A 20,318-nucleotide genomic window follows, 5' to 3' on the forward strand; every position below is an offset into this window, starting at 1 on the left:
GTGGGGAGGGAGGAAGGCGGGGTCTGGAAGAAAACTTGAATGACAACTCTTGCGCAGGCGCAGACGGCGTCGCCGGCGCCTAAGGACGGCTTGCGAGCTCTCGCGCATGCGTTCGAAGGCCGAAACAGACTGCGGTTGCGCATTCCTGCGGTGAGGTAACAAAGGAACTAGTGCGCATGCGCACCTGCGATGGCTGGCTCCGGGGGAGGTTCTTCTGCGCATGCACGCAACCCCTCCGGGCCTTCGGGTCAACACGCGTGCGGGCTGCGGTTCCTTTGCTTCCCTCCCCCTTTTCTCCTCAGTGCGTCTAGTTTTTGCCACCATTTTGTGCTGCAGCTGCGGGTTTTCGCCGTTGTTTTTACCCTGTCTTGCTCCGTGTGTGCGAGTCCAAACAACGGCCCCATGGCGGAGAGTCAGTCAGTGGCCGGGCAGGGAGAATCTGCGTCCCTGGGTGGGTCTGGAGTCTCCAGTTCGGAGTCTGAAAACCGGCGGCGGCTGAGCGAGCTGCGCGTGATAGACTTGCGGGCTGAACTCAAGCGCCGCAATTTGGACAGCGGTGGAAACAAGAGCGTTCTCATGGAGCGACTCAGGAAGGTGAGCAGGGAGACGCGCCGGGGCTGCCTGAGGGGGAGGCGTAGCCGGCGCGTGCACGACCCTAGCCCGCAAGGCACTGCTGAGGAAAATGGCGCCAAACGGCCGTAGAGCGGAGGGAACGGGGCCGCGGGGAGCAGGGGGCGTGCGCCGGGCTCTGGGGGTGGTTCTGTGGAGCCTGTCAGGCCCAGCGCGAGCGTTCCGTGCGTGGCGAGCGTGGCCCCGTACTTGGTCGCCCCTGAGAGCGCCAGTGTCATGTGGCAGTGGTGGGGTGTACGTGTGCGAGTCTGGCGTTTCCATCTACGCAGCGAGCCCCCCTCCGATTTCCTAGACTTGCACAGTACAGCGTGTCTGCCGTGGCACTCGGCCCAAGTGTTCCTAGCCTCGTGGGCTTTCTGCCATGCATTGAGCTCCTGGATTTACAGTTCTCTACGCTGTCTACTAGGCTTGTTGCTGCGTACTGATTTTTTTTTCTGGCTTTCTAGCTGGTAGCCTGTATTCTCATCAGAATGTCTGGTATGTTAGTAGCATGGGGACCGCCTTTATTGAACTGATGCTTGCTGTCTCCTAGAGCCGAGGTTCTTACTCTGTCGCAACGCCTCGGATATTTGTGTGCACTGTTGCAAACGCTGCAGGATTGACTTTTTTGTCCGTAGGTTATGTTGCTGAGTGCTTTCCAGAAACTTTACACTGACACGTTACTGTTTCCTGTGTGCTTGTTGCTTTGATCTGGGTGGTCTTTGGCTTCTGTATCCAAGTTGCTGCTGTCTAAGCGCTAGATTCTTGTTTTGGTATTTTTCTGCCTCTGGCGTCCAGGTCTTAAACTCAACAGAAATACACAAATGGAATTTTTATGTTTGTCTTGATGTTTATCTTTATCTTTTCCCCTTAATAGGCAATTGAGGAGGAAGGGGGGAATCCTGATGAAATTCCAGTGATTTCAGAAAATATAATGAAGAAAACTCCAAAAAGAAGCAGCAAAGGTACAGGGCAGTTAGAGAGGATCTCCACCCCATCTCTCTTGAGTCTTCTAGCAGCTTTTACTCATGAAATTGAACCTTGCTAATCTTTTTTCCGAAGTCTGCTTTTCCTTTTGGAAAGGTGCTTGGCTTAATTTTGGCACTGTTGCTGAATGTTTTGCAGTCCCAAAGCTATAGCTAACATTACTTGTCTGAGCCAGATTTGGGTAAAACTGGTTCTCTGGAAGAAATTAAGCACAGTTGAATCTTCTCTTCCTTGGTTCTGACCTTTAATCCCATATGTTACTGGGACTCTTCCCCGCATTTGTGCTCAGGTTTCTAGGGATGGGCGGGTATGGTATTAAACTTACTGGTCATTTATTCACAGAACTTCATGTAATTTAATAAGGCAGGAATTGGTCCACTCGAAGGATCTGTTGGTTTGTTCTACGAGTTCCCTGAAAACTGTAGCAGGAATTACTAAGTAATGCTGAAGCAGTGTCGGTGTTTTTAAAATAGATAATTGGGTTTTTTGCGTGGCTGTACCTTTACTTTTGAGAAATATAAGGGGGGTTTTTGAGGTAGAAATGCAGACTTTCTAGCAAATTCAAAATAACCTCTGTAGTGTGTTATGCTTATGCTTCATAGCTAATAGCGGTTTCTCTTTTCTCCCCAGAAGACTAGTTTTTAATCAATATCTGAAATTGGATATGTTTTTAAGGCTTTCTCTGTGCATGATTTTTCTAATGGTGAGACATAGACTTACATAATCCTTATTTTTAAAAATAATCTGCTATTTTTCTAAAATTAGTTAATTAGCACAGTTTGATCTTATTTAGTAATCAAATAATGTTGAAACTTACTTTTGTATTAGAGCAGAGCAGAATAACTAGTTTAGATGAAGCATTTGATTTAAATTATCAATTTTGATCTACACAAAATGTAAATTTCTGAGATGAGGCTCGAATGTTTTGCCAGCTAATTTGCTTGACCCAGACTTTTGTCGTTACATCCAATTTGGAGTGATGTTATGTTTGCTTGCAAAATAAAATGTGAAATCTTAACTGGAAAGAGAATTAATGGCACAACTGTGCGTAAAAGCAGAGAGATCTTTGGTAATCGCTTTCATTTTCAAGTCTCAGAAAAATACCTAACGTATATTATAGCGCTTTTAGCATTGGGGTGGAAATAGATGAGATGTTCCTCTTAGCTCTGAAAGCCTTTTCCCCTTTTTATTTTAATGTGCTTGTAGTTTTCAAGGAAAATAACACTCATAAAAGATGAAACAACTACTTAGCTCTGAGTTTGAGGAGCTCCTATTTGGTGCTGAAACTAGCGTACTGTTTTCAGTAATGTCAATTCCAATATTATGTGTCCAGCTGGTGAAAGGAGCACTGCAGTAATGCTTACATGTAGAGTGGTTTTTTTGTTTCGTGTTGGGTTTTTTGTTTGGTTGCTTTTTTTCTTTTTTCCTTCTAGTAAATGTCTGTAAAGAAATGAAAGTTTGAGATAATAAATTACTGCAGTCTTAGCTGAGCCAAATGCTCTGGGGAGTGCACAGCGGTGTTTCTTGACCTCGTGACAGACTTCGGACTGTAGCATGTTTGTCAGCTACTGAACTGGGATGGTATATGAACACTCAGTTGTGGAAAATAAGGAAAAAGCAGATAACTAAACTGAATGGAATACCAAGTCTGATGAAAAAATAAAACTTGAAGTATCCGTATTGTTGCCTTCTTTTCATTCTAACGATCATAATGTTGTTAGGACGTAGACCAGATGAAGAGGGAGTAGAAGATAATGGCCTGGAAGAGGATTTGGGAGATGGACAGGTATGTGAGGCTGTCTACTACTTGAAGCGAAGTAATGGTAGCATTGCTTTCAAGTTACAATGACTATTATATATACTTTTTTTCTTTTTACAGGAGGATATTGAAGCAAGTTTGGATAACTTGCAGGATATTGACATGATGGATATTAGTGTGTTAGATGAAGCTGAAATAGATAATGGCAATGCGGTAGATTGCGGAGAGGATTACAGTGCTGATAATATTCTTGACTCACTGTCTGATAGTAAAGAAAATGCTGATGCAGAAGTGAAAGAACTTCCAGATCAGCCTACAGAATATGCTGTAGGTAACTTGGAGGCATCCCCACAATTTTCAGAAATTAAAGAAGAATCAAGAGAAATACCAGTAGTGATGGTATGCATCTCTTACGTGTGTGGAATCAGATTCTTTTTTCCTTTTTTTTTTTTTTAATTAAATAGCAAAACAGTAGCTAAAGAGTATTTGAAACAAATCGGGGCTCTACCAGTTGTCATGGTCATTGCTTTTTCTTCTTTTATGTATTTGTGGAAATAGCGTTCTTGATTTTAAAATGCTTAGATTGTTTGTACGTGTATGACTGTACAAATTAATAGTAACCCAGAAAGCACTCATTTTAATCATGCTTTGAACTCTCTGCTTCACCTTATGTTTACATTCCCATTTGCATATCTTTATTTAGGAGGACATGTGAGGCATACAGATGCTGTAGCCTTGTTTACTTCAGCTGTACAGCAACATTCTGGGAACTATATTTTAGATTATTTTTGTGTTAAGATAGGGTCTTGCAGTTACTCAGTTGTTGAAAGTATTTTTACGTTGGCTTTCTGTGTTCATCTGGCTGTCGCACTGCTCATATGATATTGTCCATCTGGGCTAGAAGATAATTTTTTTCCCCAAAGTCAAGTGTTTATCTCCTGAAATGTACAACAAAGCATTTGAAGAAAGTTATTTCTGCCCCATCTAATAGGGAAGTATAGCTCTTTGTTGTGTGTGTACATTGTGTCATCAGTCTGGGCTACAACATTCTAAAGTTGGGTGGTTCCCCTCCCAAATCTGAAAGTTGCAGAAATAAGCTTAACCCCCTATCCTCAAGCATATCCCTGCCCCACACAAGTCAAATAGAAATATCCAGAAAGTGGGTTTTTTCAGTGACTAAATTGCCGGAGTCCAGGTCAGCTCCTGCGGTCTTTTATCAGTAAAGAAAACAGTCATTGAGTCCCATAGACTTTTTTGCTCTATGTTGTTGCTGTAAATAAGAGAGAAAGAGGAAGAGAAAGTTTGCTGTTGGAATCCCCATCCTTAAAAGATTTTTGTGAGCTGACCAACATATTCGAGAGGTAATGAGAAAGCTTATTCAGGCAGTGGGGATTGGGAAGAGCCATGGCAGTCATTGGTCAGTTTTTATCCTTATTGGTCGTTTTGGATGCTACATATATTTGCTTAATATCAGTTGCCAGTGAAAATAAAACCTTTGATTTCTCATTCAGGTTTCATTCACCATACCATTCTTTTATAGATAACAAAATGTCTTCCATTTACTTTTTAAAGGTAGAGGTTGAAGATGTTGGAAACAGTTTAGATGCTTCGTCATCTGATTTAACCGTAATAAAGGTAAATGGTAACCAATTTTTCTTTACAAATGAACAGGCATAATATATGCCATATAAGCTGTATGCTGAAACAGATGTGTACAGGTAGTACACAGTGGCTGCATTCTTATTCTGAAAAGAATAGGAACTAATGGCTTTCTAATTTAATCGTATGGACAAAGATATCTATCTGTCAGGTCAATATATATGTGATGTATATATCATACTGAGTTTGGGTGGTAGATTGGATTCTTTTTACCTGTTGCGTAAACCAGCTCAGTGCCTTACATTATATTTAACTTTCATTAAAAGTGTATGTATCCCATGTTGACAAGAAAGCTGAAACCGAGCTATTCCTGAAATACCGGCTTTGTTTCCATATCACTCATGGTAGGTTAAGGACACTTGTAGCTCCAGGTGAAGCTGGCGTTTCTATCGATCCTCTTTTCAGAAAGCAGACTTCGTAAAGTAGACTCTAGAGAAGGGTAACATGAAGATAAACTTTGCTCTATGCTGCATACATTTGTTGCTTTATTTACACGTGCGAATGCGTACCGTGTGTTCAACAGATGTCTGAATTTGAGAAATATTGAAGTTTTTATGCATTTCATAAAACTTGAAGGCATTAAAAAGTAATGGTGAACCTTCTTGTGAGAAACTTATTTAAAATTCAACGTTTTCAAAGCTGAAATAAGCTAAATTATAGTAACTCCCTAAATTCTCTTCTATCTTGGGGGGGGTGAGAGGTGTCACTCAGAATAACATTTTGGCTTCTTATGAAATAGTGATATTTCTCAGGTTTTTTTATCTCTTTCACTGCAGGAAGTTGAAGAGTTACCTTTGGAGCCAGGTACTGTTTTTTTGTTTTTGTGTCTTTGGTTTTTTTTTTTTGTTATTTGGTGTTTGGGTTTTTTTGTTTGTTTGTTTAAATGAAAAAAAAAAAAAAAAGTCCTGGGCGTTGAAACAGTTTCATTCTTCATTTAATTATTTTTGTGTCCCTGGTTGGTTTTTTTTTTGTTTGTTTGTTTGTTTGGTTTTTTTTTTTTTTATGCATTACTGTAGTATACGTTATTATGGTGGACAATCCAGGTCATGCAGGGTCATAGAGATTGGAAACCCAGTCATATCACCAGATCTGTGAATAACCGCTTTTTGAAAACATGTATTTAATGTGATGAAATGGTTCCATAGAACTGTAACCTACAGTGGAGTTAAGGATTGAGCCTTAAAGGTGTACAGGTTCTGAAAACAGATCTTGTGATATCACACTGTACTGTAGTTCTGTGAGCATAAATACAGGAGCATAGGTAATACAAAGCTTTGGTACAGAACAGAAATTAAAGAGTGACTGGACTTCAGAAGAAGGAATACACTGTCGTCACAGGAATTTTCTACAGATCCTATACGCTTTCTGGACTGCAAACGCACTCGTGCACCATCAGAAGATGCCCAGTTCTCATGTTGGACTGTCTGCTAAAAGAATTGCACAGAAATTTGGAAATTGAACCCTCAGTGCCTTGATACGTTCAGTTAAGCATCTCGGACTCTGGAAGCTAACTAGAGAAGAAACAGAGCTGAACGATTTCATGAAGAATATCAAGGATCAGCCAGAAGGTTTTTGTTAAATCTGTGGGGGCATTTTTCTTCCCTGTTAACACTTTAGGGCTGATTTGGTAGTTTGTCAGACAGCAGTTAGCGTAGTACTTTTAACACTGTGTACACTAGGGTTTTCCAATCTCTGTGTAGCTTAGAAGTTCTCTTGGTGTTAGTGTGGCAGCCATGCCAGTTCCACATTTGTGATTGCTGTATTTCCCTGGTGATTAAATCTTGTGCCATTCTATTCCTGTTAAATCCGTAGAAAATGAGAAAATACTCGACATTTTGGGGGAAACTTGTAAATCTGAACTACTTAACGAAGAAACTTCCGAAGCGGAGCGGCCACATGCACAGGAAGCAAGTAACGTGGTGCCAGGCAAGAGGCTAGCAGAGGAAGAGGACGCTCTTGCTGCCGCTCAGTTGGAGGAAGATGCTTTAGATTTGGACAGCAAATCGGCACAAGCTATGGCAAGGAAGGAAGCAAAGCGTTTAGTTGTAGCAAAAGGGGAGACAAGTGAACAGACAATAGAGGAAGAGAAACCGGACTCTGAACCTTTAGTAGTAGAGACCCTAAGCGATCAGAGTAGCAAACGCTCCCAAGGCCTGGAAGCCTCTAGTGGGGAAACAGCGGAAAAAGGCGCAGGTCCCGAAGCCAAAGATAGCAAAGAAGATGCCAAGAAAACAGAAGACAAAGCTAATTCTGAGGAATCCCCTGCTACTAAAGAGTCCTCAACCAGTGAGGGCGGTGATCAGAAAAAGAGGTTTGTTTTTTCTCCGTTATAGACCAGATGCTATCTTTTTTTCATTGGTCGTTAAGTGATGCGAATAAGCTGTTTCCTTCAATTGGCCACCGAGACTGATGAAATTGTAGCCTATTCCTAAAGAGTCTGTTTTATTTCTCCATGTGCAGATTTTTATTTTTTTTTTTTAAACACAGAGGGTTTGATTTCTTTCCTTCCTCAACCTTCAAAGGTTGTTTTCTTAAATTACTCTTATTTCTGTCATCTGCAAACCAGAATTGTCAGTTTAAGGATACGAATCCCATATTTCCTGTCACTCTTCTATAAATTTGCAAAGATAGCGTTTTTTTTCAGAACTAATTTACTGGTAGGTATCCAATTTAGTGCAAATCTAGAATTAATGTTCTTTTTGCATATGATCGGCTGAATAATGTGGTGTTTTGTCTTTAGCCCTGTTGAGGAGGACAGAGATACAAAGATAATCTCAAAGGATGAGAAAGGTATGTTGGTTTTTTTTTTTTTAAAAAAAAAGTACAAATGACTTGGGGGAAAAAAACCATTATGGGTTCAAATGTAACCATTACTTTTGAGTCAATTGTAGCAAGTAAACATTCAAAGGAGCGAATGGAATCATAGTTCTACTCACTTTTTGACTTGCCTTTCTTGCATTGCTTATTTTTTATGTCTTGTTAATTCCCTAAGTGTGCATATATCTTCACTGTAATATTTATATTGGAGTCCCACTAACTTTGTGAATGGTGATAGGTACTGGCAAGACCAGGTTTTGTGTGAAAAATCTCAACAGATGCCTAAATCTATGGGTTTATATTCTGAGTGGCAATTCTGGTGAGGACTGTTAATTCAGCGAACCATCAATGCAGTTGTAACGTAGGCCTTCAAAGCATGTATTGTAAATTTCTGTCCACGTAACTTCTGGAACCTTATTAACTGACAAAGTTTTTTTAAAAAAGAGTCTCTTGTGAATTAACATTTAATACTTTGTAATTCTCATAAAAGCAATTGAAGTGTAGGAAGACAATATGTAGATGAAAACTCATCAAATGCACATCAGGTATGGAGTTCAGAAGTTCACTTTTGCAGGCTGCAATGCATCTGTTAATTTTAAGATTGATTGGAAGAGGTAGAAGTAAAATTGAATGTGAGGAGGTTTATGAAGAAAAAAAAAGTGGGGTTTGTAGGGCGATTACTTTTTCACTCTTGCATTCTTGTGCTACATGGTCTTTTATGTTTGGCTTTTTTGTACCTTAGGCCGTGTGGGTAGTGGTTCTGGCAGAAATTTGTGGGTTAGTGGACTTTCATCCTCTACTAGAGCTACAGACTTGAAGAATCTTTTCAGCAAGTATGGAAAGGTACGTAGCTGGTATGTAAATTAACAAACCATTTTATCAATTTAAAAGGATGACCTTAAATTTAGCTCTTATTTTTCCTAATGAATAACTGGGTAGGCTAAGCACTTATCTTTCTTGTGTTCTTTTGAAACTCTGTGTCTGAAAGTAGCATACTTCATAAAGAAGGTTGACTGAAATGGGAGGGAGGGGGTAGGCAGAAATCCAGGTTTCGGAGAATCTCTGTGCAGATACCTGTAAAATCGAGGCAATTCTCGACAGGAGAGACTGATGGGTTGTCATCTAGTGTGCTGTAGTCTAATTATACCTCTTGGGTGTCCAGCAATAGTTAATGCTGTTTTAAACTGTTCCATTTCAAGGGGTATATGCCTTTGAGAAATCTAGTCTTTGTGGGCAGGCTTCCATTTGTTCTTCAGTGCCAGCTAGGATATGAGAGCAGAAGTTGTGAAAGGGAACTCTTTCCATGACCATCTCCCATTTCTCCTAATACATTTCTGAATGTATTATTAAATGTTTGTGTCACTAAGTGCATGCCTCTGTGCTGTCAGAGATTGTAATCTGTGGTCAGAAACTAGCAGAGGTGTTCTGTAAGAAAAGACAAAGTGGTGGTAGGTTTGGGTTTTTTTTTTTTTTTTTTTTTCATTATTTTTATTATTACACCCCCACTCTCCCCCGCATATATATGTCTTCCTTAAGTTATTGACCTGCTCCGCAACTTGAAGATGAATTTTCTGAGCTGGTTATTATGGCGGTCTCTTTTTTTCAGTAGAGCTGTATCAACAATCTGTTCCACAATCAGGTTTATCTGTTTCATAGAATTTTGTGTTTGTTTTATACTTTATTCAGAACGCATGTGGAATAATCTTAAATTTGAACCTTTTCAGCTGCGTTTGTGTTGCTGTTGACTTGGGTGTAAACGCTGTTCACATCGTATTCTGTGAAGTAGTCTTCAGTGAGGCACTTCTAGAACATGGTTGGCCCGACAGTATAGAGGTCAAGTTAAAACCATAACCTTTCCTTCCCTGCCTGTCAAACGAGCCTAGCAACATTGTCTTCTGAGAATGCTGATGAAATGTTGTGTGCTGAGCATATTTCCTCCCTGTTAAAAGTGGATAGGTGCTATACTGTGTGGTACTGGTAGAGAGAGCTGCTCAAATGGTGATTGAGTTAGAATTTATTTGGTGACGGATCTGCAAACACAGAATAATTTTTTTCCCAAAGGTGGTCGGTGCAAAAGTAGTGACAAATGCTCGCAGTCCCGGTGCTCGCTGTTACGGATTTGTTACAATGTCAACATCTGAAGAAGCCACTAAGTGTATTAATCATCTCCACAGAACAGAGCTGCATGGAAAAATGATTTCTGTGGAAAAGGTAAGTGGTAGCTATTCCATGACAGTGTAGTGGAAATAAAAGTGTGCCAGTTTAATGCCTGTCTCTTATTATAAAAATATTTCTGGCTAAAATTCTAGGCAAAAAATGAACCAGCTGGGAAAAAGCCTTCAGACAAAAAGGAAGGTGAAACAAGGAAGGAAAAAGACAGGCACCATTCTGCAGAGTCCAAATCTGAGAAGTAAAGTGTTTTTCGGTATTTTTCTGTGTTTAAAGGCCACTCATTTGAAATGCAGCCACATGACCAAAGTGAACAGTGTAACTATAATAAATCTTGATTTATTGCTTCATACTGCATCTGAAATAGGAGTAATACTTGAAAAATTGAAATTGGTATTCTACAGCAGTAATTTGCCCTCTGTTCAGAAATACGGAGCTCTTCAGGGTTTAGCATCAAAACTTGTCAGTTATATCAGGAGATATCCAATCAACTCGTTTCTAGATAAACCATTATTTTTATCAGAATCGTTCATCCTCTGATCTGACTTTGGCTTGGTCTGCTCTTTCAACTGACACATATTTCCAGGATTTAGTCTGTCTTTTTGATAGACTCTTTGCATGGTTAGCGAGTGATACTTCAATATTTGTTTTTCAAGTGGTCTGTTGCTTTTGAAAGAGGCATTTTGCTTTACTACTTTTTGTTCTCATAAAATTTTGAAAGATTTGGCAAAGGAGATGCTTTGGCAGCCTGGCCTGCTTGCATTGGGTGTTTAAGGTATTTGTTTTCAAAAGCTTTTTTGGTGGAGCTCGATCTCTACCTGTGTGGGCCCTCTTCCCCCTCTGCTAAGCGTGAACTTTACTTATAGGCAGAACAGAAGACTTTACTTCTAGCACTTGAAGTCTCTAAATATTCAGAAGGATTTTCTGTTGTTTCTCACTTTTGGTCAGCTTTAGCTCAGTATCAGTTGCTACTCTTAATGGTGCATAGAAGTATGCATTGGCTTCAGCACTGCCACATAGAAAGTATTGCGAGTAGGGGTTTTGAGATTAATTTTTGGAGGGTTTTTGTGTTGAGTTTTTTCGGTTTGGTGTTTTGGTTTTTTTTGTGGGTTTTCTTTTTTTTTTTTTTTTTTTTTGACACGGTTGGCTTGATCAGAGTGGTTATATAGCATTTTTTGTTAGGTTCGCTATTAAAGCAAAGTTTACCTATAGGTCTGTTGGTATTAAGAAGGAGGAGAAGACCGACAAAAAAGATGATGCTAAGAAATCAGAAAAAGATGGAAAAGATGAAAAAGAAGGAAAAGAGAAAGATGAACAAAAGGCTGGATCCTCTGATAGATCTAGGGCAAGCAAATCAGGTAATTCTAGCTGTCTTTCAGGAATGTTTTCAAGGATACTTGTTTTAAAAAACAAATTAAAAAAAAATTGGTACAAAGAATATAAGTGACTGCAACAAAGCTGCTACTTTGCATCCAAAAAAATTTCCTTTATTGGCTAAGTAGGAAATGGAGGAACAAGTGTAAACATTCAGAATCGTGGCTGATTAGAAGACTTCAGCTTCTGCAAACCTCAGTGTTGTTATTAGATGTGATTCATAATTCAGTAAAAAGACCATGAAGCGTACTTAGTAGTACTGAGGTTTTCACGGTGAACAAAAAACACCACCAGAAAATACTTTGAAAAATTTTTTTTCTGACTTAGAATGCTAGTAACTTAGCAACAAAGTTTTCATAATTACTGGGCTTTAAATACTCAAAATGCTAATCTCTGAATTTTATAGAACTATCACTGCGTTTAGACCTGACACAGTGCGGTTCTGTGTGTTGGTTTTCTTTTTTTATGGCAAAGGGATGTATTTTGCAGACAGAAGAATGAAATGAAATTTGCTTTCTTTTAACTGTCATCCCTGCCAGAAAACACTACTGTAATTTTGTGATAGCTTTACTGCCCCCATCCCCAACTTGGCCAAATCTTGGTAAGCTATTTAAATCATAAATGTATTCTTCCATAGGTTATTTAAAACCTCAATAAAATATAATTTTATTGCTTAGTATCTCGACAGTTTTAAATCTCGCAAGAATTTTTGAATGTCTTGCATATTATTTATTCTTGGATGTATTTTGTTTTCTAGCAAGTCGCGGAACCGAAAGGACAGTGGTAATGGATAAATCTAAAGGAGAACCAGTTATTAGTGTGAAAACCTCTACATCAAAAGAGAGGGTAAGTACAACTTTCAGAGAAGCCTTTCTGTAAAAATACGTGTAAAATAGCTTTATATGCATGTAGTTGAAGGGTTTTTTTGCCTTGTATATTGGGAACAGCTATCCTTTTATCACTTTTTAGAAGCATTAGGGTGTTAATGATGCTGCAATTATGATCTTTATAGTTGCAGTTATGATCTTTATCGTTTTTGTCGCTGCTGTCCTAGTTGAAGAAGTAGAGTTGGAACGTGAAAATGGCGTTAAGATGATGTATTTCCCCGAGCGTGGAGTGTGGTGACCAGTGACCTTTAAAGCAGTGTATCGTTTGCCACCAGTGCAAGACAGATCACGGGCCCCTAGTATTTATATATATTTAAAATCTTTAGAAGTTCTAGCCAAATTCAGGGTACTTTTCCCTGACCTACTTTTCCATGGAATTCCAACATTATTTACCTCTGGGAAGGTACGATAGTCTGTTTTATTCAGGTTGGCACAAGGTAGGCCTTTTGCCTAGGAATTTTAGCTAAAAATGCACTGTGTTCAGCTAACGAATTGTTTTGATTTAACTCAGAGTACAAAAAGCCAGGATCGCAAATCCGAGAGCAAAGAAAAGCAAGACATTTTATCGTTTGATAAAATCAAAGAACAGCGAGAACGTGAACGTCAGAGACAGAGGGAGCGAGAAATCAGGGAAACAGAAAGACGCCGGTGAGTTTTCCCAGTTTTGCTCTAAACTTTGGATGGCATTTGTTTTTACTTCCCTTATCTGGGTTTTGAACAGGCTGCAAAGTAGTGGTGTGCTGGCCCTCCAACATCAGTATCTCAGACTGATTTGATACTAATCTATTGATAGAACAGACATAATGCCCAATTGTGAAAGTTTTTACTACTGAAATCAATCTTCTCTAAGCCTATGCTTTTTGGGAGTCTTTTGTTGAATGATAACTTTTGTAGGTGCTTTCAGGTCTCATATTCCACTCGATCAGATTTGAATTTCCATACTTCATTTTTCACTGGAAGCTTGTAAATACTTTCTGTTTGTCAGACTTCTGTCTTAGGACATGCTGTGCTCTATGAAAGCTTTTTCAGAGCTGACTTAGAGTAGATACTGTGTTCCTTATGCAGAACGCTTACCCTTGCTTCTTTCATGTGTATGGACTTTATTCCCCCCCCCCAACTAAGCAGCTGGGATTTAGTTGAGAAGAGATCATTCACATTTAAGCAGGTAGTGGGAAGAACGTAGAAACATTAAAAAAAAAAAAAAAAGGGGGCAAACAAGAAACCCCGCCCAAAACAAAGAAGCATTAAAGCTTAGACTTAAGATTCTCAGTTGAGAACAAAATATCTCTATTTCAATTAGAGAGAGAGAGAGGCGAGAACGAGAACAACGTCTTCAAGCTATTCATGAGCGGGATGAAAGACAGAGGCTCCAGAGAGAGCGAGAACGACTTGAATTTCAAAGGCAGCGTCTTGACAGAGAGCGCTTGGAGAGGGAGAGATTGGAGAGAGAAAGAATGCACATAGAGCAGGAAAGGAGACGAGAACAGGAGCGAATCCAGCGAGAGAGGGAAGAGCTGCGACGTCAGCAGGAACAGCTACGCTACGAACAAGAACGGCGATCTGCCATGAGAAGGCCTTACGATCCTGACGGCAGGTAACGATAACCGCGATGAGGTTCCAAACTCTTCGGCCACATTCAGTTACGGATAGAGCATTCTAAAGCCTATATAAATTGTGAGTACTCTTGCTAAAGCAGGCATGGGAGCTCACAACTGAAAGACTATTTACATGTTGCTTTTAACACTTTAATACCGATCTTGAGAAAGAGCAAATGTCATACTCGTATACCTGTAAGGACAGTTTTATTACAGCAGGCTTAAAATTCTTACTTCCTACAGAGGAGTGATTGAGAATAGAAACTGTGCCTATTGACTCTGAAGCAGGATTGCTAGCGGGAACAGATACTTATTCTTTTCTCATGTCAGCACATGCTGAGATTAAGCTTTTTGTATAATGTCAATACACCTAGCTTCCTCTGAAACTGAAGTGCGGTGCCTGCTTAACACACAAGGATTTTTAATTATAAATCAAAAATAATTGTTTGGATAATTGGATTGAATGAGGTTTTATAACAAGAGAACAGGAAAGGAAGATTGTTTTGAGATTACTACTAATCACGACCTTTTTTGCAGGCGAGATGACCCGTACTGGCCAGAGGCGAAGCGAATGGCAATGGATGATAGGTATCATTCTGAATTTAGTCGTCAAGACCGCTTCCACGACTTTGACCACAGGGATCGTGGCCGATACCAAGATCATTGTTTGGACAGGTCGGCAAGGCGGTGTCTTTTCTTCCTATGCCTTTATGGAAATTAGGTGTCTTTGTGTGGCTTACTAATGGCTTGAAGGGTGCCAGAAGAGATGAGCAAAACAAATGGCCCTTGTGCATTTCTCGTGTCTAATTTTATACGTGCTTGCAATACCGTGTTTCCGTCGTTTACGGAATTAGCGGAAAGAGGCTGCATAAAGATTATAAGCCAAGTCCTAATGTAGTGTGCCATGATGCCGAGGGAGATCCTACAGCTTCTCTCGAAATGTGTGGAAATCTGGTTTATGAATCCCTGTTCATTAGCCTAAGATTTAGCCATTTCCTTTTACTTTAAAACTTTCCCTACTTTCATCTTTGCAGCTTAACTAAGGCAGATTTTTAGTTTCCCAGAATGCCAATATACTTTCTGCGTAGTGCTATTGAGACTTCTGTTTTGCTCTCAAAGGATCTTTGGCAGAAACCGTATCACTTTGCTTGTGCTTTTAACTAATTTCTGATACTGGTAGGTTCACTCAGTATTCTCCCTCGGTACCATCGAGTGCCTGACCATGCCTCAGTGATGCCTTGCTTACCCATATTACAGTAATAGATGTTACCTTTGATCTCTTTCTATGCTGTGAAACAAGAACTCATTTGAATATCTTACCACTAAAGAAACATCGGTGTTCAGATTTACAGCCTAATGAAGATACACTTTCATGCGCTATTTCATACAGACATCAGAATTGTGATTACTGTGTTGATTCAACTGAAACGTCTCTTTTTTTTTTTTGTTTTTTTTTTTTTTTTTTTTTTTTGTTCCAGAAGAGACGGTTCGAGAGGAATACCAGATCGAGATGGGCAGGTGGGTTATACCCAAATAACCGCTTCAGTTAAAAAGCCAAACAAACCGACCCCAAAGCGGAAAGAACACAGTGCGCATGCTGCCTAGTTCTTAAATGCAGCCACCACTGGGTTTAAACTGAGCAGAGGTTCAAGCAGCAACTGATTTTGCGTGCTAACGTGTGGAACGTAAGTTACTAAGTTACCTGCTTGCTAGGGCGGTAGCCGCAGATCGGGGCGGGGGGAAACCTCCGAGCGATGGGAGCTACGATACAGCATCTTTTCAGGCTGGTATGTGGCGATAAAAGTTTTCTGGTTAACCATCTTAGGCATCTGTGTAAGAGGTAGTTACTGTAGCGTCTTATCCTTAGCTGGCGAGGGATCCCTTCTCTGACGTTTATCTAAATGGTTTGTAGAAAATAGCTGGTGTCATAATGGAACAAGGCAGATGACTGTAAAAGGACAGGTGTGAAAACCGGTACCACAGTGGTATACAAAACCTTTCATTTCTGAAGAGAGGTAGGAAGTAGCAGATATTCAGTGTAAAAATTAAAAATCTGGAGCCAAAATGTAAGCCTTAAAAACACCCTACCAAACAAAAAAAACACCCTGCTAAACAGAAAGCCTTCTCCCACCAATGAGCAGAGCAGAATATGTGCTGTGAAACACATAAATGCCTAGAGTGAACCACGCACAGTAGCAACAATGGAACCAGTAAAAAATGAGACAGCTACCGTTTTATTTTCTGACGGCTTATAGAAAGGCAACCTCTGAGGAGCTGAATTTTTGCAATGCTAAAAGAAAACCTGTATTCATTCTTAGCATAACCCTGTACCATTTGCCTTCCAGCATTACCCAGATGAACGCCACGGAGGGCCCGATCGTCACTCCCGGGATAGTTGGGGTGGCTATGGGTCTGACAGAAGAATGAGTGAAGGGAGAGGGATACCTCCACAAACCCGGTTAGTGCATATGAAATAAGGGAAGTGATGTGTTGGTTCTTAAAATTTTAATGCTTGGTGAACCTTTGAAGGGTGACACCGGAAGCAGTTTGACAAGTGTGAATCCTTTCTCCAGATAGTTTCTTCAAGCATCTGGAGAAGCAAGGAATTCACACATGTAGCTCCCCTGTGCATCAAGAGAATGGAGCCTTGTAGTGAGTAAAGAAGTGCTGCTCAGTTAGCTCAGCTCATAACTGTGGTCCTCTTGTAAATAACTTTCTTTTCTACAGATGAGATTCAGTCCTGTACCGGATGCTCCAGTAACACCTACAAAAGTCTCATTTGTGGCTTGTGGTGGGGTTTTAAGGAAATAGAGTCAGAATCTCTGCAATGGTGGGGAACTGAGACTCATCTGGAATCGTAGTGGTTTGTCTTTAAACCAGCTAGGCAAGCTAGCCATATTCCAGATGCATAATGTTCGGTTCTGCATAAATATACCAGACAGAAGAATGGCTGTCAATGAATTATTCCATGTTTAAGTATTTTAGTACATTGCGATACTAATTCTGTCTCTGTAGATCAGAAAAAGGTGAGCTTTGTTGTGCAAAGGATGCTGTTCAGCAAGTTTCTCATCATTTCTCTTTGACCAGTTTTTATTGCAATGATCAGGTGGCTATAGATGTAGCTCGATAAACAATTTAATACACTTTCGTATGGGGTACGGTGTTTGGCTTTACCCTGTGCTGCTAAATGGATAAGGGACACACCTAGAAGATGTTCTTTTATTTTTTTAAGAGATGGACGTGACTGGGGAGATCATGGTCGAAAGTTAGAGGGGCATCAAGATCGTTCATGGCAGGGAAATGTGGATGGAGGAATGATGGGACGGGATCATGAGAGATGGCAAGGTACACTTGCTGCTTACCAGTGTGATCGTGGTTTTTTCTATGAATTACTGCTGCTGAAATTCTAGCGGTAGTTAAAATTCCTATGGAGCTTTAATGGCATTACCGAGAAAGCAAATAAAATTCTGGGAACAAGGTGGCTTTTTTATTAGGAAAACACAAAAGTATTTTTTTTTCTTTTTTTTTTTTTTTTTCTTTTTTTTTTTTTAAATTAGGTGGTGATAGAAGCATGCCTGGTCAGTCAGGACCAGGCCATGTGATGAATCGAGGAGGGATGTCGGGGTAAGAAGCTTTGTCAGAGTGCTTATAATGTTTTTATAATTGCTGACTGATCTTTAAAAAGAAGAAATTCCTATGTGAATTGTGAAAATTAATACTTTTAGCTGCTGCTTAACTATGGATTAGCAAGTAGAAAAAAACCTAAGCGAACATCTTTTCTCAGAGTCACAATAGTATTAACTTTTCTGTGCAATTCTCCATTCGTGTGATCTTGTTTTTAGGCGCGGAGGCTTCACGCAAGTTGGAAACCAGAGCCAGATGATGCAGAGTAGCGGAATACAAGGAGTATTTGCAGGCCAGGAGCGAACGAACAGACCAACTGAACCCCGTTTTACCCGCCGCTACTGAAAGCACTATAGATATACATATATATATATATATATTTTTTTTTTTTTAATGCCAGATGACAATGGTGGTGAATTTTATTAACCAGGGTCACCTTGAATTTGTGATTACAAAGAGCAAGACTGCTGCTGCATTGTAGCCAAATATTATGTCAACTTGTCGGTTTCGTTTCTTTTTTTTGTAATAAACGTGGTTTTGGTCAAACATCACTTAAAGTTTCTGTGATTGAAACATTCCATTTCTCAAAAATAATAAAATCAGTGTCTGGCTACTAATTTCTTGATTCTAGAGTCTTTGGCAATATGCCTCTCACGAGGGGCTTAAAAGGCAGTAAAGGAAAGAGACAATCCGCTTTCAACGCTGAGATTGTGAGGGATGCGATGAATCTGTGGTGGTGTGGATGTGTACGTCCTTATCTGCATGTAAGAGCAAGGAGGGATCAACGTGTTCTCTCATTCATTCCTCCACCAGTTGTTACACCATAAATGAGTATGAGTAGAAAGCACTGCTGTCCTAAGCTAAAGCGATGCTGGATCCTCACGGTGCTGGTGCAATGCCTTACACGATAGTTTAGTTCCCATTTAAGCATGTAGGTTTCACATAAAAGTGAAACTCAGTCTACAGGCCTGTCCCTCTTCTAATCTCTCGCTCCCTGCTGGCATCCCCCACATCGTCACCCAGTTGCCAACGGCATCTCCTCCGCAGGCCCCTGCTTGCCGGCGGCATTTTGCATGCTGGCCCCAGGGTGCCAGCGGCAATTCTCCTGCCCACTTCCTACTCCATCTCCCCATCCTCCTCATCCTCACTGTGCTCCATTTCTCCCTCTTGACACCCTTGTACGTTTCCCTGTCCCTCTCTTGTTCCCAGTGTCCTTTTTTCTGCCTTTGTCCCACACCTCTACCTCTCTCTGTCTTTCCTTCCTCCTGCTTTCATCTTTCCTCTTTTCCCTCTGTCCTGCTGCCTTTGAGCACTGACTTGCAGCCAACTCACTGCAAGAGTTTCTGGTATCATGAAGGAACAAATATTTTCTGCCTCCTTTGCGCTCCTGTGTGTGTTTTCAGCCGCTAGGCTTCTGGCAAGTGGCTGTGGTTGGGCCCAGGGGAGGGGGTGATGGCCCCCTGTTCCCGATGGGCTCCAGCAGTGGTCTGGGGCAGCACAGGTGGGACCCATGAGGTGAGGATGGGGCTGGGCCAAGGGTTTAAAAAGGGCTGCAGCTGGGGCTGGGCCAAGGGTTTAAAAAGTGCTGAGGATGGGGCTGGTCCTGCTGTGCTGAGGGGCTCTACGTGGGGAGGGGGCTGCCTAGGTATGCCTGCTTGTAGGAGCCGGCTGAGGAGTGAAACGAAGGTCCTTCCGCAGGCAGCTGCCTCCAGCAAGGAACAGCCGGTCCCTGCAGCTGGGAAAGATCCCTCCCAGCTGTCCCCGACAGAGCGCACCACCAGCACGTGGTGCCCCCGTCGGCCGCACACGTGAGCCACCGTGTCTCTGGGAGAGGAGCATCGAGGCACCTGGGCGGACGAGGCAGCCGGCACTGTGGAGGAGGAAGGGGCAGAGGCCGAGAGAGGAGCCTCAGGGCGCTGAAGGTCTCCTGGCGGTGCCAGGAGCTGCGGTGAGGTGCGCGTCCCGGCCTCTCTCTGCCATGCTTCTCCAGACCTCTGCCTGCCTCCTTGCCTGTACCTGCCTCTGTCTCCCTTTCAGGCTGTTTGGCTCCCCAAAGCTTTTTGCTCATCTGCTAGCACTGCCCTCCACACGGTCACCTTCTACGTTTCCTTTCTATGCCTCTCCCTTTCCAGCTCCCCACCTGCTATTATTTCACTCTTCACACGCTGCCTTCTTCCGCGTTGCTGGTGAAAATGGCATTTCTAGGTCTCCCTCAGCGCGGTGACCTGTCTCTCTTTGCACTGACTCCCTCTGCTCTGCACCCCGTCACTCTTCCAATGTCCTTTCCCTGGGGCTGTCTATCTGGTTCCCTCTCCTGATATTCACTTCTTACCTGTATGGCCAGTACCCTGTTGCTTTCTAAATTTTCTCCCTATGTCTCCATTTATCCAGTTCCCTGTCTGTGTTTTTTATTTCTTCCTGTCTGTCCTCTACTTCATCGCTTTTTAAATTGTGTTTCTAAGTCTTAATTTATTTAGCTCGCTGACCCTATTTTTTATTTTTTTCCTCTCTATTCTTAATCCCTTCGCTTTTAAAGCTTTATTTCTACACCTCCGTTTCAGTTTGCTATCGTTACTTTTAATTTTTTTCTTATTTCTTTAATCCCCATTGTTTTTAAATTTGTCTGTCTCCTTTTATCCCATTTGCTGTCTTTATTTTGCTGCATTTAGGTTTTAATTCTTTCTTGTCTTTCCTTAGTGACCTCGCTTTTTAAATTTTCTTCCTACATCTGTTTTAGTTTGCTGTTGCTATTTTTAAATTTTCCTCTTTATTTCCCTAATCCTCCTTGCTTTTTTACTGTTCTTTGCCTGCTTTTATCCTGGTCACTGTCTTTATTTT

At 41.1% G+C, this 20,318-nt stretch overlaps 1 protein-coding gene across 5 annotated transcripts; it reads left to right on the forward strand.

Moving 5' to 3' along the window:
- Nucleotides 1-34: 34 nt before the first annotated feature.
- On the forward strand, nt 35-18,091 carry LOC142420418 (scaffold attachment factor B1-like). 5 transcript variants are annotated; one of them, XM_075524328.1, is made up of 21 exons: nt 35-594; nt 1,487-1,574; nt 3,318-3,382; nt 3,476-3,754; nt 4,928-4,990; nt 5,791-5,818; nt 6,827-7,325; nt 7,755-7,804; nt 8,574-8,674; nt 9,893-10,042; nt 10,141-10,241; nt 11,213-11,358; nt 12,132-12,220; nt 12,773-12,909; nt 13,562-13,855; nt 14,394-14,531; nt 15,335-15,374; nt 16,202-16,314; nt 17,089-17,201; nt 17,414-17,480; nt 17,699-18,091. In XM_075524328.1, the coding sequence occupies exons 1-21, from the start codon at nt 190-192 to the stop codon at nt 17,823-17,825; spliced, it is 3,093 nt and encodes a 1,030-aa protein (XP_075380443.1). In that variant the 5' UTR covers nt 35-189; the 3' UTR covers nt 17,826-18,091. The 5 variants fall into 5 exon arrangements, 4 of the variants coding, with proteins under 4 accessions (XP_075380443.1, XP_075380445.1, XP_075380447.1 ...); XR_012778739.1 differs by lacking the exon at nt 17,089-17,201 and having other exon boundaries at nt 17,699-17,770; XM_075524330.1 differs by lacking the exon at nt 17,414-17,480.
- Nucleotides 18,092-20,318: the final 2,227 nt, after the last annotated feature.

The sequence above is a fragment of the Mycteria americana genome, chromosome 24 (genome assembly GCF_035582795.1).
Source record: "Mycteria americana isolate JAX WOST 10 ecotype Jacksonville Zoo and Gardens chromosome 24, USCA_MyAme_1.0, whole genome shotgun sequence".
Classification (NCBI taxonomy): domain Eukaryota; kingdom Metazoa; phylum Chordata; class Aves; order Ciconiiformes; family Ciconiidae; genus Mycteria; species Mycteria americana.